Source organism: Schistosoma haematobium, chromosome ZW (assembly GCF_000699445.3).
Source record: "Schistosoma haematobium chromosome ZW, whole genome shotgun sequence".
NCBI lineage: Eukaryota > Metazoa > Platyhelminthes > Trematoda > Strigeidida > Schistosomatidae > Schistosoma > Schistosoma haematobium.
The window spans coordinates 54866702-54886038 of record NC_067195.1 but is presented as its reverse complement, the minus strand read 5'-3'; the positions used below and the strand labels follow the sequence as shown (position 1 = coordinate 54886038).

General features: G+C 39.4%; 1 protein-coding gene across 1 annotated transcript; it reads right to left on the bottom strand.

The window, feature by feature from the left end:
* Positions 1 to 200: 200 nt before the first annotated feature.
* Positions 201 to 17728, bottom strand: MS3_00001207 (uncharacterized protein). The gene is made up of 5 exons (XM_051208690.1): positions 17663 to 17728; positions 17418 to 17625; positions 7251 to 8102; positions 4586 to 5013; positions 201 to 1953 (listed from the first exon to the last, which is right to left on the bottom strand). Exons 2-5 carry the CDS (start codon positions 17485 to 17487, stop codon positions 670 to 672), a joined length of 2634 nt encoding a protein of 877 aa, XP_051071897.1. The 5' UTR covers positions 17488 to 17625; positions 17663 to 17728; the 3' UTR covers positions 201 to 669.
* Between the last annotated feature and the right edge of the window lie 1609 nt (positions 17729 to 19337).

The following is a 19337-nucleotide window of genomic DNA, read 5'->3' as shown; positions in this document are numbered from 1 at the left end:
GGCACCATCACCCATATACTCGCTTCAATTTTTCCTTCCTTTTTTTGATTTAGACGGATGATTGCATTGAAACTCCCCCAGTTTATCTCTATGGTGTGACTTTTGCAGCACTGACAGGCTCACCACATATGTTCAGGAATTCAGAACATGATATATATATATATATATATATATATATATATATATATATATATATATATAGAGAGAGAGAGAGAGAGAGAGAGATTCATCTGGTTGACAATCTGTTTTGTAAAAATTAGTTAAATTAAACGAAAAAAATTAATGCACAGCTCCTTTGATAATCCCAAATAAAAACACTTCAATACGAACAAAATGAGACTTTAACCTTGAAGGTAAGAGAGTGAATAAAGTTAACTATAATTACAGTGATATGACGAGAAAGTGCATTGGTGATTGAAAGAATAGTGCTAAAAATTTTATCTAGATACTATTTTTCACCTAAACATCACAGTTTTATGTAATCAAAACAAAAAGTTATTGTTCAAATTAGAAGAAATGTACGAAAAACAAAAACTTTAATTTACTTTCAAAATCCAACTTTCCTGATTGACAGATGACATAAGAAAAAATAAACATAAATAAAATCATCAGTGCAAAACACATAGTGTACAAAGAAAATAATAAAACAAGACCGCAATATGAGTAATACTACGTTTCCAATGATGCAACAGTAGTAAAGATGGCAGTTTTTACCATTTTCACTGCTTCGCCTGCTTTATTGATATATAATCGATCTTTCATACTAAATAATGACTGATCGTTTAGTTTTAGCATATCGCCTTCGTCATGTGGACAATAGTGAAATGTAATACATTCCGGGAAACGACGATTTGACGTGATTTTCACTACCATAGATAAGGGAATTGATCGATAAACAACAGCATATTTCGGGAGAACTGTAGTTGGTTTTTGAATAGCCGAATATTCAGATGATTTTGGATTCTTTTTGTTAAAAACAGACTGTAAAGTAGAACTAAGAGAGTTAATGAGTTGGTTAGGAAGTCGAGGAGTTGGATGACGCAACAAAATTAAATGACGTTCTGCTAAAACAAGTAAACCACTATCGCCTAATTGTCCATTAGGCCTTATAAATCGGGTACTAAATACACCTCTTACTTCTGGCCGTCTAGACCACCGGGTAGTATCAATTAAATCGCCAACTTCACAGCTGTCCATACCATCAATTCGAGGGGGGAAATCCCCATCCATGTCAGGTGCAACATGTGTAGATGCTTTAACAAAACGTTTTAACCAAGTTGACTGTTCAGATAACGTCGCATTTCTTGCTTCTTTTTCTGTATGATTGGGACTGTTTGTAATAGTCTCAGCTTCATCATCACATAGATCATCTTCGTCATAGTCATCATCAATACTGAATACAGATGATGTATTTCTGTAAGCAACGGGTTTTTTTGTTTCTTTACTCTGAACAGGTTGGTATGTAGGGGTTGTATCAGTTTTGATTGTTGTTGTTGGCACTGAACTTACACTTGAAAGTTTCAAAAGTTTTGGTACTTGATCCAAACTACGGCCAGTATTAAATATTGCATTTGAGAATTTAGAGAATAAACCAACACTCGAAGAGTTAACTGGTTGTACTTTTGCTTTTTCATTTATTAAACATGATGAATCCATTTTACTATCAGAAGTTGATAAAGGTACAAAGTTTTTTCCTCCAATACATCCTAAACATATTGTAGGTTCATGACCAATTAAACTCCTACCAACTTCATAAGTACCTAAGACTTCATGTAAAGCTGTATAACCACCTTCAATCAAACTGACATATGGTGTGTTTTGCCGGAGAAACTCAGCTACAACCATATTAGCTAGTTGATCTTCGTCTTTTCTCCCAGTACTTAAAAATGTGATATGCTTTCCAACAGCATATGAACCAGCAGCAAGTGACCGTTCTTGAGTTGATAATAAAAACTGTTTAAAAAATGTAAAAATATGCAGTGTGATAACAGTCAATGCTAGGGTTCTATCAGTATAATCAATTTATGAAGAAAGAATATAAACTTATTTTTGATTCATTTAACACTTTGGGTAATCAGCATTACCATTTATTACAAACAAAAATAAAAATTCATGTTAATTCCGGGGAATGTTGTTTGCGATTTAATACGTTCTTTTTTCCAAAAAGTAGAATTACAAAATTTTCACGGTTTACTTTAAAAACAATTGGAGCTAGTCAACATGACTCCGAACAACTTAAGTTGGTTTCCATCATTTACATAACTGACTATAGCCTGTTAGTTGCATCCAATAACGTTTCTGATATTCAACCAACAAGTAGATTTAAATGTTTTATGAAAATAAGAAAGTTTTTTTGTGGTAAACTTCCCTTTAGCTTTGTACAGTGTTTCTGTAACTATCGAAAATGTTTTGATAGTTCGAAGAAGTCCAATCGAATTTACCCTAATCTCAATATTTCCATAATAACGTAGTGTAAACCGACATTTCAGTAATGGATTCAATACGGCTAAAATTCGAACGTTCTCTCTATCTTATAAGTGCTTTAAAATCCGACAACAAAACACAATTAACGAAGAATTTCACGAAATAATTTGTTAATTCAAATTGTCGCACTTCTTACCGATATAAAAAAATCATTAAGAGTAATTTTAAGAGAAAGCAATTAACTAGCAAATTATTGCAACTTAATGGGGAATAATAAGTACAAAATAGTAAAATATTCAAGAATCAAAAATAAATCGTAAATGTATTAACATGGTGATCTTCTTTGAACCATATCATTAAAGATTTTTGGACACTAGGTTTTTATCACTGTATACTTCACTTTGATAGCATACAATAACCTAGATAGCACACATGAACAGGCACTAATCTCGCACATAAACATCATATTTTCGTTTAATTATCAAGGTTTAGGCTAACTAACTTTAACTTCAAAGTTAAAATTATAAGTTAAAGTGTGGGACGGGTCGAAATGAGCAATATATTACATTCGCTCCAGCCAAAGCTCATGTAGACCCAGCTAGTTATACTCATCCTGTCATTAGCTTTGAATGACCATCTCGAAACTGTGGAAGAACATGCCGCGTTCGACGAAGTATAAATGTCTCCTGATAGAGATCATTGAAGCCACGAACAACGTAGGTTTGCACATTGTACCATGTCTATCTGTGTTTCTAATGTGACTCTATATCAAGGACTAGAGGGATGAAGCTAAATTAACATCTCGAGTAAATGGTATAGACAAGGGATCAAACCAGCTAACTATTCTGCCGTTACATTATGAGGAAAAGCAATAAAATATATCGGACACCACCACTACATTTAGTAGATGCACAACTAGGGAAAATTGAGTGACGATTGAGGTAACATAATTTATTTGCATTTTTACAGCAACGCTTGGTTGAAATACCATAAATTTCACCCACAGATTAAAGATTAAAATTAACTGTTATAACTGGTACAGTGGTCAAAAGACAAGTGAATACTGAAGACTATACGGTTAGTTGTAACAATAAAATACGTTTATTGGACAAAATGTCATGACACTCCGGAAAGTTCCATATTTAAATGGATATGGCCATCAAACATTTGGTAGTTTTTCTCTACTAACACACAAAAAGTTAATATCGACTTCATTTTCATGGTACTGAAGAAACGGAATTATAAAACTAATTCTAAACACAATAAAAGACCTAGCTTAAGTTACATACAAGGACAAAATTACACGACTGAATTAAATGACATAGAACTCTGCTCCATAACAGTGTTTTGGCCATATTTTGAAAATTCTAAATATTTTCGCCTTATAGAACTGCAACAACACAATCTCATAGAACCTACAGCCGTATAATTTGGAATATTTTCAAGGAAATCATTTCCCTCCATCTTTAAACGAAAAATTTTATGCCAAATACATTGCAAAAATACCAGCACCCAACGTCTGATCTGTGTTCGAACGGTAAATTTAAGAGCAAATAAAATTGAAGATTTAAAACTTGAGTAACCATGTTTAGGTAATGTATTATTATCCTCCCTTCTGGATAGGAGGATTAAAATTATAAGCATCTAAGAAGAACTCATAGAAATAAAAAGGCATTCTGGCTCAGCTATTTGTTTTATTCTATTCGAATTAGATTTAATGGAGAATTAGAAATTACTTTCTAAAATTATCATGATAATTAAATCATTTAATCCGACTAACTGGAAGTTTGAGGTACTAAAAATAATGAGCAAAAAAACCTGAGCTGTTGTAATTCTTACTATCACAATGAAAAAGAAACAAATGTCGAAAAGAAGTATATAGATAGGAAGAATGAATAAAGCCAGAACAGGATTTTCAAGATTTAAGATAAAAGCTAGATGCCAGTTAGTCACTATGATCTATTTTCAGTTAACGCTTAACTTTTTTAAATACTTATTCCTAATAGATTAGCAGCCCAAACAACAAACCATTCAAAATTAAACTTAGTACTAAGAATAAGAGGTGAAAATAGGATATAACGATAATTACACTTTGATTGTTAAATGTAGTTAAATACTCACTTTTTTTAATTCAACAGTAATCACACTTAGTAAAACTAACCTTAACGGCATTTTGAAATTTTAGGGGTTCAGACATAATCAAAGATGAGTCCAGGAAAAAAGCAGTTGGTAAGTGACCAGCATTATATTGCTCTGCAGGACGACAATCAACAAGAAGATAGCGAAGATCAGTTGTCGAGTCAGATGGGTTATCTGGTAGTGTAATAGACGAATTATTAAGACCATAATCTTGTAGGCACATTGATTGGGCATCGAGGACTTCTTGGATAGTAATTGGCATGCATAAGGCATCGAATAAAACTGAACGTTCTGACTCAATTTGAGCGTTACCAAAAAGTATAGGAAGGTATCGAGACCGGAAAGAAATCGGCGTGTTGTTGATGAACACTTCGATAATATCAACTAAACTTGTCAAATCACCAACACACATCGGTTTAGGAAGATTAATTATTAAATTCCTAACCTTTTCTAAAAGCAAGAAAGGAAAGGAAATTAGCCAATAGTATAAAGTACCATCAACCCCTCATATGTATAAATTCTATACTGATGATATCACTTAACATCAGCATGTAGTAGTGGAAAACATCTCTAAAATTCTATAAATGACACAAAGTTCAAGTTTAAACCGACTTGCATTAAACACTATACTATTCCAGAAGTAAATATAATGATTTGGGAAACACAGAAATGGTTAGTTATGGTAAGATAACAGATGAGATCTTCACTGCACTTCACAAGACTATACTGATAACACAACTGAAAAAGGTTGTTTTAGATAACCCTGTATGATTTTCTAATAGTTAACACTATAAATATATATATACAAATTTGTACACTAGTCGTCCATAGATGAGCTATCATGATTTAAATGGTGTGGAACTATTAAGTACGAGGGAAAATAGTTTCTACTCGCAGATGGATTTCTTATAACTTCTGCTAGACAACAGGAACCTGTGAACTTGACTAAATTGAAAGTGAAGAGGGTGTTTATAATATAATATAATAATGACTACTGTACACCGAAAACTAATTCAAGTTGGATGATTAAATACTGAATCAACAATTGGATTATAATTTATTTATTTTAACACATAGATATTGGTGTAAGGAGGCACCAAATACATATGCGCCACACAAATCTCATTTGATATGTGTGAGGGCTGTGATACTGCCCGAGTACCCAAACCGAAGCAGGAGTTGGATTATAAAGTGTTTCCCAGCAGACAAGAATGTATTTAGTTTGATCAAAGAGTCAAAAGAGTGAGCTACTAAAATAATCAAAGTCCCACAAAATCACTTCTCCGGATAAACTTTCAAATGAAGTCTGGTGTATATTTGGCGAAGACGCTGACAAAATGCAGAGTCTTCTGACCACTCTAAGCAACAATGCAGGCATGTTTGGGATGCGATTCTCCCCCTCGAAATGCAAAATGTTGCTTCAGGATTGGGTTGCATTGACACCCGAACTAATGATAGGGAGTGAAGTAATTGAGCGTGTCGATCGCTTCACTTATCTGGGAAGTCTCATCAGCCCTTGTGGTCTGGTTTGTGACGAAATCTCAACACGGATACAGAAGGCTCGACTAGCTTTTACCAACTTGCGTCATTTATGGCGTAGGCGAGATATCCGTCTATCAACCAAAGGACGGGTTTACTGCGCAGCAGTTCGTTCCGTCCTACTTTATGGCAGTGAAACATGGCCGGTAAGAGTAGAGGATATTCGTAGGTTACTAGTATTTGATCATAGGTGTCTTCGAAACATTGCTCGTATATCCTGGGACCACCGAGTAAGTAATGCAGTTGTTAGGAAACGGGTACTAGGTAAGGATGGCAAATCAATTGATGACGTAGTGAAACTTCATTAGTTGAGATGGCTTGGACACGTGTTACGTATGCCCAACGACCGACTGCCTCGACGTGAGATGTTCAGTGGTATAGGAGTAGGTTGGAAGAAAGCTAGGGGCGGCCAGACCAAAACATGGCACAAGTCCATGAAGTCACTGACAAGTGGTCTGAGTCATGTCGGTAGGTGTAGACTACCTGGTTGGGGACCGCGAGATGATAGCAACCGATGGTTAGAGACCCTGAATGATATGGCTCAAAATCGTTTGCAATGGCGCAGGTGCATACACTCTTTGTGTTCTCCCAAATTCTAATCTTCTGAATGCTTCGTGTCTTTTTTTTCCTCTTTCCAAATTTATTTCACTGGATTATACTCTTTAAATAACATCTCCAAACCCCAATCTTCCCGATTACTGCTTATGCTCTTACTACCTCTACCACTACGGGATTTGAATCGACCACTGCATCTCTATGCTAATGTGGTGTGGCAACTCGAACTGATGTACGTACGTACGAAATTCTACGTTGTTACTGACTGACTGACTGACTTTATTTGGTTATATTACGATCGAAAAAGTCACAATAACAGCTAATTAGTAGATAATAAATCCAACTTAGCATACATACTTAACACAGATCTAAGAGACTGAGTTTTATTTGTTATTTGAGGAATGAATCAAATAGAAAAACCGCAATAGATACGTGATCTTTAAATTGACAACTCACTAAGAGAAAGTCCGGAGCCTGAAAAATTAAGCCAAACTTTAATTTGACATGAGGTTGGACGATCTTATGCTAATTATAAATAAACAATTCATATATATTTGAAGGAAAAATAGATAATATTCAAAATTCATACTTACCGAAAGAAGTCTGATCATTAGTATACGAAAGTAAATTATTTGTATTGGAATCATTTTCATTATCCTCAGTTTTATCGAACTGTTGGTTAAGAAGAACGGACTTGGTATTAACAATAAGTAGTAATCCAATATAGAAGCCAAGCAAAGGATCCGACTTCAAGAAATATAAATCCCATAGGGATGGTATAACATCTTCTGATATAAAATCAGCGTAAAGATTTGACATCCAAGGTATGAAATAACTTTCAGGACTAACTTTTAATGAATCCAAAAAGCTGCACAACTTTGGTTCGTGATATTGCAACAACAAACGGAAAACTACGCTTACACATTGATCAATATTTACTCCCGTAGCAACGAAACGATGGTAGAATGAAACAAAACTCGCATACAGTTCCGACCGATTGGTCGGTTTCAGGACAATGAAAAGTACTTTAAGTATTGATACCCAACCGTTGATTGAACTATATTTCAAACGATAAGTCTGAGCGAAATGTGTTAAAACAGATTCCAAATCACTAGATATCTTTGCAGCTGGTGGGAGGAACATACTGAGGGATGACGCTTCTAAATCTGAATCATCATTATCACTGTTCACTGACAGATTAGAGATATTTTTCGACTGTTGAAGACTATGCTGTTTGGTCAGACGATTAAATAACTCCTTAGAAGCCAACTCACAATCTTCATGAAGTTGTGACTGATTTTCTAATTCGAAAACATCGTTAAATGTAGCCATTGCTTGCGACTGAGTGTCCAACCTCAGACATATGCGCCAAACGTCAGGGCGTAGATTTTCAGGGACAGGACGCATGGCACAAATATCCCGAATTCGAAAAATGTCAGCATCCTCTAAAGAGAAAAAAAGGCAGTGATAAGACCAGAATAAACAAAACAGAAGTCATGAAAAAGAGTAGTTGTTCTTGCTATGGTAATATATTCTTAGGGATGTCAAGCTTTTCCAATTTACTACATCTGTACCCTTACTTACCGAACAAAAACATTATTTTGAACCCCTAACAGAACTTCTACTTCTGGATCAACAAAAGTAGTAGCCCCCAAATGCCCTGGTATGACCGAGAGTGGGATGGGCCCGCCCTCCCTCTCCAAATACTCTCACACGGCCACGCGTATACAGCATCGGCCAGAGAAGTCCTACTCACTGCATTCTCGTGATGGGGGTGTTGTTTACGAAAATTAAAGGACGAAAAGTGAATGTCCGGCGCTTTAACCGGATTCCAAACCAATCGTGCACATGAGCTCCAGTATCCTGAGAGAACAAATGACGTATGAACCAATTTTCGGTCACCGGCTACCATGGGACTGCATCTCCTTACGATGCTCCACTGCCTTGTGGGTTAGACCTTTAGATCAAAGGCTCGGGGTGTGGCCCCCTAAGACAACCACCTCCTTCGGTCTGCGCACCCAGGCAGTATCACAGCCCACACACAAATGATGAACCCTATCTATGGAAACTACTTTTCTCGCTTCGAATAACAATCAAATGATCCAAATTATTATTATTATTATTATTATTATTATTATTATTATTATTATTATTATTATTATTATTATTATTATTATTATTATTATTTACTACAACATTATTCACCCTTTTTTATTCCTACTCTGTCTATACTTATTATTTCGACCTATACAGCAGCTCGTCTTTGGTGGAAATTCGACTCTATCTAAACGTTCTCGAGTCACTGTCCAGTTGAAAATCGTATTTTACCACCGAATATGAGTACTGAAACAGTTTTTCTGAAACCACGTGCACCATTCAAACTGGTTACCTTCAACGTTCGCACACTTATGCAGGTCGGACAACATATAGGGCTAGCTATGTCTTTGGAAAGTCTTAATATTGACGTTTGTTGTCTAGCCGAGACCCGTATTCAAGACTCTGGTGAAGTACTACAAATCCGCTCTACATCTGTCGCTTCGAAAAGCTTGTCTTACGTGCGTTTATCCGAGGACCCTGTGGCATCTTCGTCTGGTCTCGCTGGCGTTGTTGTCGCACTTAGCGCTAGAGCTGAGGCAGCACTAATCGACTGGATCCCCATTAACAGTCGGTTATGTGCTGTTAGATTAGAGAGTTCCATCAAAGTGAGAAGAAATCGGCTTGAGAAACGATGTCTTTTCGTCATCTCCGAGTATGCAACGACAGATTGCAGCCCAGATGCATTCAAGGATGAATTCTACCACCAGTTAACTGTTCTTCTCCAGAAAGTGAGTTCTACAGATACTGTAGGACTAGCCGGAGACTTGAATGCTCAGGTCGGACGTCTAGGCACAGAAGAGAGTCGTTTAGGTGGCCGATGGGGGATTGTTGATCACAGGACAGATAACGGGGTCCGTCTACTGCAACTATGCACAGACCACAACCTGTTTCTGGCTAGCACTAACTTTCAGCACAGTCATCGCCGATGTGCCACCTGGCGTCCTCCATCTGCATCCCAAGCCTGGACTCAGATTGATCACATCGCGATCAGCTACCGCTGGAGTGGTTGTGCACAAGACTTCCGCTCCTTTTGGAGCACCTATCTGGACTCTGATCATGCCTAGGTCTGCGCCCATCTTACCTTACTTTTCAGTGGACAACGAAGTGACCGCCATCAACGGATTGATATTAGCAAGTTGGTTGCAACTTCTGTTGCAAGTAATTATCGAACCGAGCTAGCTTCTAGGCTAGCTACCATTCCACCGAAAAGTAAAGATGAACATTGGTTGCAATTGCATGACGCCATGAAAATGGCGAGTAAATCCGCTTACGGTTTCGCGAAATGTCCCGCTTATAAGCACTGGGTTTCTTCTGGTTCCTTACAACTCATCGAAGCCCGTCGGTCTGCTCCGGATGACCGTGAGTTTGACCACAAACGAAGGCTGTTACGTAATGAAACCAGGCAAAGCTTGCGTAAGGACCGAGAATCCAGGTGGTCGGAGCATGCTAATGAGCTGGAAGCAGCAGCTGCATCTGGTAACTACCGGAAGCCCTTCTAACTCATCCGAGCCACTGGCAGCAAGAAGTCTGGTGTGAGCGAAACAATCTGTGAGGATGACAGGATGCCAATCACTAACATCCATCGACGTCTTAGACGATGGGCAGAATTTTTCGAAGGGCAGTTCAACTGGCCGAGAAGTTCGTGTATCCAGGTAGCTGCATAAGTGCTGGTGGTGGTGTGAGTGATGAGATCAATGCACGTATAGTGGAAGACAGAGCGGCTTATGCCAATCCAGGCCATATTTGGCGCCTTCGTGACGTTAATCTGGCTGTAAAAGGTCGGATCTACAACGCATCGGTGAGAGCAGTTTTGCTCCATGCTTGTGAAACCTGGTCTCTCCGAGTTGAGAACGTTAGACGACTCTCCGTGTTCGGTCATCGTTGTCTCCGAAGGATTGCTGACATCCAGTGGCGACACCATGTTAGTAATGCAGAGGTTCGGCATCGTGTGTTCGGGCACAGAGACGATAATGCAATCGATGTCACCATCTTGAAACACCGACTTCGGTGGCTTGAACATGTTCTACGAATGTCGTCCCAGAGAATTCCACGTCATGCATTATTTGCCGACTCTGTGACTGGTTCGAAAAAGCGGAGGTGGTCAGTATATGACACGGTGTCGTGGGATGAAAGAAAGCTGAAAAGGACTGGCTTCTGTTGGTCCTTCACGACTCCCTGGCTGGGGTCCGAGAGATGGTGCTACACAGTGATTAGAGACGTTATCAGATATGGCTCAGAATAGAAGCCAGTGGCGATCCTGCTGTAACCTCTTTAACGATGCATGCACCTGGCTTCGTGCTGGACTGTATGTACCCTGGCCTGGTGGTTATTACCCTAAGCTCCAGTGGTTATTATTTTCTTGACCGGGGTACCTAGCCTGTCGTATGCCCTGATGGTGTTCTCGTAACTTTCGGGTTGCCTGATCGGCCAAGGGCGATGGGACAGTGCATGATGCTATTGTTGTGTGCTAGGTTCAAAGAGAATTGTATGCTATATGCATGCAAATCCGCCCCGTTATTGTTCCTATTTCCCGACCGTTGTTGCTACCTTGACGTGGTGGTCGGACTTACCTATCGTGATGAGAAGATGGAGCTATACTGGCTGGAACAACTGTTCCTCAAGGTCCTACCATGTCAGACAGGTCGGTTGAAGAGCAGTAAGACTAAAAGCAACAAACCCAAGGTCCGAAGGCGAAGTCGTACTGCTGACTGTACAGAGGTGTGAGAGCAGTAAGGTGTTTCCTTCAGAAAACCAGCATAACAGCAATGCTGCCTTCCCACAAGGAGGGCTGTGGTTATAAAAGGTAGACCCTAGAAATGTCACACCTCGCCTTATCTCACGGATATCCATCTCCGGCGGTAAGGTCTGAACAAGTATGGAGCTAACACAAAAATTACCCATAAAAAGGTCGTGTGTGGCCGACCTCAAGCAGTTGTCCCTTGGGCACTGCGGTCATGCTCCCAAGTCACTAAGACCACCTCTAATCCAATTTCCTTTTCAGGTACCTCCAGAAGAACCCCTCCACGGTGTGGGTAACCGGGAAGTGATAACCGCCCTCATACCTCTAACAGCACTCAAGACCACTGTATTCATAATCAACCTGTCTTCACTTCCTATTACTCCTCCTACATCGACTTTCACCTCAAAACTTCCTTTTTCGGCTTCCTCCTCAAATGTCACCATAGCCAACGATTCTAGTGCTCAAAACACTGTCCCAGGTCTACTGAAACCTCGCTCCAAACTACACATTGGAGCCTTCAATGTACGCACCCTATGTCAAATCGGTCAACAGGCTTCCTTGGCTAGAACCCTAGAATCTCGTACCATTGATGTATGCTGTGTCTCTGAAACACGCATACAGGATCCCAGTGTGGTCATTCACTTGACCTCACCTCGGCAACACGGAGAGCCAACGAGATACACCCTCCGTGTATCTGGTGACCCGATGGCCAGCTCTCGTGGACTGGCAGGAGTAGGGATAGCACTAAGCATGAGGGCGAACAAGCATTGTTAGAGTGGATCCCCGTTAACAGTCGTTTATGTGCTGTTCGGCTAAACGGCTCCGTAAGAACTCGGAAGGATAGGGACACACATCGTTGCCTTTTTGTCGTTTCTGCCTACGCTCCCACTGACTGCAGCTCAGATGAAGTGAAAGATGAATTTTACAGAAAGCTATCTGAACTTCTTCAGAAAGCTAAACGTTCAGACATAGTACTCGTAGCAGGTGACTTTAATGCCCAGATGGACTCAAATAGACCATATTGCCATCAGTCATCGTTGGAGAGGGTTGGTAGAAGATTGTCGCTCATTCTGGAGTACCTACTTGGACTCCGACCATACCCTAATACGGGCACGCATCTGCTTGCGCCTCACTGGACGCAAAAAGCCACAGTACAAAGACCCATTAGAACTAAATTGAGTAGCGAGAAAACCAAAAGTAGGTTCCAGGAACAACTGAGGTCACAATTAGGTAGTTCTGAAAATGAGGTTGACCCAGATGTTGCTTGGAAAGCTATACAAACAGCAGTGACATCTATCACTGATTTGAACCACAGGGTTACAAATAACCAATGGATTTCCTCAAGGTCTATTGCACTGATGGATTCTCGTAAACTCATCCCATCAGGCTCTGAACACGATGGAGAGCGAAAACAAATCAGATCTAGGTTAACCAAAAGTCTAAGGAACGACCGTGAGCAGTGGTGGACAACGAAAGCAAAAGAGATGGAAAAGGTGGCGGCTATAGGGAACACAAGACAGCTCTACAGACTAATAAAAGAAACTGGAATTAATAAATCAAGTGTAAGTCAGACTATTTCGGAAAAAGACGACACCCTCATCTGCTCTCAGTCCAGACGTTTAGAACGATGGGCGGAACATTTCAGAGAACAGTTCAGCTGGCGTTCAGCTACTCTACAACTACTCTCCATTCCCAGACAGCGTGAATGGAACATTGAAGTAGGTTCCCCAACTCTAGCAGAAGTTCAAAAGGCTATAGTTAATCTGAAACGAGGAAGGGCAGCTGGTCTAGACGGATTGGCTCCAGAGGTCTTTAAGGATGGTGGATCAATTTTAGCGATTAGGTTGACTAATATTTTAAATAAGATCTGGGAGTTAGACGTTATCCCATCTAACTGGTCACAATCACTTATCGTCCCAATATATAAGAAAGGGTCAAAATCATCCTGTGACAACCACAGAGGGATTAGTTTAACTAATATCGTATCTAAAATACTAGCCTCGATAATTATCGGACACTTAACTAGGACTCGTGAACTGCAAACACGAAAGAATCAAGCTGGCTTCAGACCTGGTCGTGGCTGCATCGACCACATATTCACCATTCATCAGGTTCTAGAACACAGGCATACTCATCGGCGCCCGACAATGGTGGTCTTTCTTGACTTGAAAGCAGCATTTGATTCGGTAGACCGCGAGATTCTGTGGCAGTGTCTGTCATTGAAAGGCGTACCTCAGAAGTACATAAACCTTGTGAAGGCTCTTTACTCGAACACTACTAGTCGAGTCAGAGCTTATGGCGAACTGTCATCTGCTTTCGCGACCTCAAGTGGTGTCCGTCAAGGCTGTCCACTTTCCCCATTTTTGTTTAACTTCATCATAGACCTACTGATGGAAATAACACTCTCGTCGACTGAATTCTCGGGTATTGATCTCATACCAGGAGGTCCACTTACCGACTTAGAATACGCGGATGACATAGTCCTGTTTGGTGAAGACGCTGATAGAATGCAGTTTTTGGTAGCACTGAGCAACAATGCCAGAATGTTTGAAATGCGCTTCTCTCCCTGTAAATGCCAGGTGCTGCTTCAGGACTGGTCTGCGCCATTAAAGGTAGAAGACACTCGTAAGCTAGTATTTGACAACAGATGCCTTAGAAATATTGCTGGCGTCTGCTGGGATCACCGGGTAAGTAATACTGAGGCTAGACACAGAGTATTAGGGAGTGATGGTAATTCAGTTGATGTGGTTGTGAATCTTCATCGACTGAGATGGTTAGGCCACGTGTTACGTATGCCTGAACACAGATCACCACGACGCGCAATGCTGACTAGTGTTGGCGATGGTTGGAAGAAAGTCAGGGGCGGCCAAACCAAAACGTGGCATCAGTCCTTGAAGTCACTAACTTCTAGTCTGAGCCATGTTGGTAGAAACAAACTACTTGGTTGGGGTCTGCGTGACTGTCGTAACCAATGGTTGGAGACTCTTGGTGACATGGCTCAGAATCGATCACAATGGCGTCGGTGTATACACTCTCCATCTTCCCTTAAACTAAGAGATTAAAATTGCTTCATGTCTTTCTTTCTATGAACTAATTCTTTCTTCTTGTACTATATCCTTATTGCAATCTTTCTTTTATATATTACCACCTCTAAATTAACTACTTTCATGAATCCCGTGTCCATCTTGTTGTGTTAATGAGGTATGGCAACTTGGACCGATGCATAAATGTGCCTGGTCCTACGTTGTAGCTGACTGACTTTCTTCATAAAAAAGTGGTTGTGTCTTCCTTAACTGAAAGATTTCTTCTGATTGTACCTTTACGTTCCCCCATTTTTACCATTCTTATTATTACATCACCTTACATCAATCTCTTCGTTATTATTCTCTCCTTTTCTTTCCTTCCCCTTAAATTCTCATTGTTTTGTGTGGCGCATATATATTTGGCGCATTCTTGTACCAATATTTGTGTGTTCAAATAAATAATAAATAATAAGTTCACAGCATTATGTAAAAACGATTTTTCTACGGTATTAATTGGAGAACTTCAACCGTCTGCGAATCTAATAAGGATAAAATATGTTAGACAATTATATCCTTTGCCTCCTAATACCAACGTTTAACATCCTACTTGCTGTCGAGCTGGAAAATCTAACCTTTATCTGTTATCTTGAAAATAACCCACTCTAAATATGAACAATGTACCCGAGGATTCAGACAAGAAAATTAACTGATACAGAGTGAAACTGACTTTGTCGAAGAAAACCGGAAGTTTCACTGTAGCGGAATCTAATGAGCGAAACTGTGAGTGGACACGTGCTGATAATTTCTATTTTCAACTGATCTGAATGAAAAATTAATATGGATGTATTAAAAAGTACGTTGTTTTTTTCACTCACGGAAAATCTAACATCTAACAAAGTGATTTACCAATCCTACTCTTAACTAGGTCCCCAGAATTTGTCGAAACGATGAGGAACGAATACAGATGTACTGATCGTAAATACACAGATATATGATAGCACTTTAATTTAGACTTCTTTTACTTACGGCATTAGCAATAGTTGAATAGTAAGTTTGGCCTGTGACGAAAGCCACTCGACGTCCTATGTAATTTTAGCACTACAGTAGCTAAGATGTATTTAAAATGACCAGCTGAGTATGTGATCCGTACCTTCAACAACATTCAATCCTGATGTTTTAAAATAGAATCAGTCAGCTACAACGTAGGATCAGGCACATACACGCATTGGTCCAAGTTCCTATACCTCATTAGCACAACACCAAATTCATAGTAGTTACCTTAAATGGTAATAATATAAGGATATTATACAATGAGAGAGAAGTGGTTTATGTGGAAAAAAAGTGTAAATTAATTTTAATCTCACAGTTTAACGGAAGACAAAGAATGTATACACCTACGCCATTGTGATCTACTCTGAACCATGTCACCCAGAGTCTCCAACTATTGCTTAGGATAGTCGCACGGTCCCCGACAAAGTAGTCTGCATCTACCAACATGGCTAAGACGAGAAGTTAGTGACTCCAATCACTAATGCCACGTTTTCGTTTGGCAACCATCTCCAACAGTAGTCAGCATTACGCACCGTGGTAGTCGGTGGTTGGACATGCGCAATACGTGACCCAACCATCTCAGTCGATGTAGATTCACAACCTCATCAACTGATTTACCACCATTACCTAATACCCTGAGTCTAACCTCGCCATTACTTACCCGGTGATCCCAGAAGATGCGAGCAATAATTTTAAGATATATGTGACCAAATACTAGTGAATTACGAGTATCCTCTACCCTTAAAGACCACGTTTTGCAGCCGCGAAGGAAAACAGAACGAACTGCTGAGCAGTATACTCGTCCCTCGGTTGATAGACGAATATCTAATCGTCATAAGTGACGTAAGTTGACAAAAGACAAACGAGCTTTCTGAACCCATTAGGGTTGATCACACTACCAACACAAGTGAAGTTGTTGACGCGTTCGACTAGTTCACTCCTTATCCTTAGTTCAGGTGTTGGCGCAGGCCAGTCCTGAAGCAAAAATTTGCATTTAGAGGGGGAGAAACACATCCCAAACATCCTGGCATTGTTGCTCAGTGCTACTGAAAGACTGCATTTTGTAAGTTTTCACCAAACAGGACTATGTCATCTGCGTATTCTAAGTCAATAAGCGAACCTCCTGGAAGTAGGTCGATTCCCGAAAATCTAGACGACGAGAACTTTATTTCCAGCAGTAGCTCTATGATGAAATTGATGGTTATTTATTATTATTTATTTGAACACATAAATATTGGTACAAAGGAGCACCAAATACATATGCATCACACAATTCACTTGATTTGTGTGTGGGCTATGGTACAGCTCGGGTGTCGAAACCGAAACAGGTGATTTTCTTAGGGGGCCACATCTGGATCCTTTGACCTAAAGGTCTGGTCCACGATGCAGTGGAGCAACGTCAGGAAATGCAGTCATATGGTAGCCAGTGACCAAAAATTAGTTCATTTGTTCCCTCAGGATCCTGGAGCCCAGGTGCACCATTAGTTTGGGATCAGGCCTACGTTCTTAACGACATAAGCCCTACATTTCTCATACAGTTTTATCCTTAGTGAACAATTTCTTCCTGTTATTTACGTTTTTAAAAAACCGGTGGAACGAAATAATCCTCTAGGATGCGCTAGCGCTGAGCTCAGAGAGCTTACTGATGCGAGAATCTAAGGCGTCATATTCTTTGTGAAATAACTGGAGCCCACAATGGATTCATGGTGACTAGACTAGCCTAAAATAAAACATAATTATATATATGATTGTTATACAAAGCTGACGTATTTTATTACCAAGATATCTCTCTTTAACTACCAGTCTCAAAATTGTCGAAAAAGCGTTGACAAACAAACATTTCGGATTACCTAACAGTGCGATCTCAAGGTTAACCTTCCAGGATTCATCCACTTCGGTCACATCGGACGAATCTGACATTGTAAATAAATTATTCCAGAGAGCGCTACCAAGGCAAAAAGTATATTCAGTGTCCAATAAATAGAACTGGCGTTTCAGATTGTGATTGCTGACCAATGTATTCACTGTATTTATAAATATTTTATGTTCATTTTAAATCTATCATAATAATGTAATGCAACTTCACACTACTTACTGTGAATGCGAGTTTTTGTTAGTGTCTTGTCAAGGTTCTAAACTTACCAACATTATTTAAAGTTTACACAATTCCAGTTAAAGTTTTCAAAATTGTTACCTTGACTTCAAGAGCTAATCTTAAATTTTAAATTACGTTCACCTGAGTACTGTCATTATTAAATTTCCTATGAATTTCTTCCATAAAGTCAACAATACAGTTCCATTACCTTAATACCAGTCTAAGGTGACCCATAATTGGTGTTTACTATGAGATGTGGTCTCAGCGTAGGCCAGGTTACACCGTTCTCATCCAACTCTCCCAAACCCATCTGTCAACCAAGTCATCTGTATGCATCCGCTCTGAGTAACACTGATGTTTCTTCAATTAGCAAACGTAGATATATTAAATTTAAGTAAAAACAGGCCATCCAAACATCCGGGTAAACTAGCACAATCTATTACGCCTTGTTCGTAATATTAAAGTCCTTCTAATTACAATATAATCAAACGGCATTAGCATCAAATGTTTCTAGTGTGAACGATAGGTAAAAGCGGTAGAATTAATATGCTAATTCGTAGTTCACAGGGCTATCCACTTCGTACTCTAGTTATCACGAGTGGACCAGTATTCAGCTCAGGTAATTAAGCACTTGACAGACGGACAAATCATGGGAGAATCATATTTCATCAATATGGTGTTAGGCAGCCTGCTCGCTGCACTTCCTAGGACATTCATGTTTCATTTTCTCACCTTACATTCCCTTGCTCTCTCTGATTTTCATGTAGAGGGCACGTACAGGTTATGTGCGATAATCCGTAGAAAGAATGTAGGTAATTTCGACACGGAATAACGAGCTAGTAAAAGACATATGTGAAATCTATAAACTATCTGTGACGACTGATCAAGCAGTGGACGTCATTGGTTGTAAAATAATGGAAGTCAAACGCTGAGAGAGTTAGTAATGCGCCATTATGACGAGGAATCCAAATTAATATGTCAGTTTAACAAATCAGTCGAACCAACATTCCTATGTTAGTCGGTTATTGGAGGAAGTTCAAGTACCAACTAAAGTTGGATGGGTAATAGTTGATCCAAGGCATCCTCGTAACATCAAAACAATACAGCTCAAGTGTTTATTTACTTCCTTATTTTTATTGGGCATTATATTTCTTAGAATCCCACACTGAACGGTGAAAGCTCACCAACTGTTCTGTCCCTCGATATGAATAAAAACCCACTACAACCACTACTTTGGCTCCTTCCAAATAGAAAGAAGGGCGTAACTTACAGCATTAAAAAACTACGTTTCAGATGATGTTATCAGTAATCATAAGGCCATTCGTCAGTGTCCTGTTTATTGATATTTACACATCACATGTAGTGGTTTTTGGATGGGAATTTGTGGAGGACGTAATATTCCAGCAGTTGGACTCACGATTCGATCAAAGCTAGACTATCATTGAAAACCTGGAAGCAACGGATGGCCGTTTCGTTTTAGCATGGGACTTCCCAGCAAAGCGCATCAAAAGTTACCTTTACCTTTGAATATACTTGATTATATATAGCCATCGAGTATAGCCAAGTATATAAATCCAACACACCCTTCGTAAGATCGTTAAATCCAATCATGACGGAATGGAGAGCGCTTAGATTATTGTAGTCCTTATCTATAACGGTCAACATATCAGAAAAG

Coding starts and splice junctions, on each gene's coding strand:
- MS3_00001207 (XM_051208690.1), bottom strand. CDS start 17,487: ATGTCAGATTCGTCCGATGTGACCGAAGTGGATGAATCCTGGAAGGTT. Junction 8,103..17,417: donor CCTTGAGATCGCACTGTTAG/GTAATCCGAAAT, acceptor TTTTCTCTTTAG/AGGATGCTGACATTTTTCGA. Junction 5,014..7,250: donor TAATGATCAGACTTCTTTCG/GTAAGTATGAAT, acceptor TCTTGCTTTTAG/AAAAGGTTAGGAATTTAATA.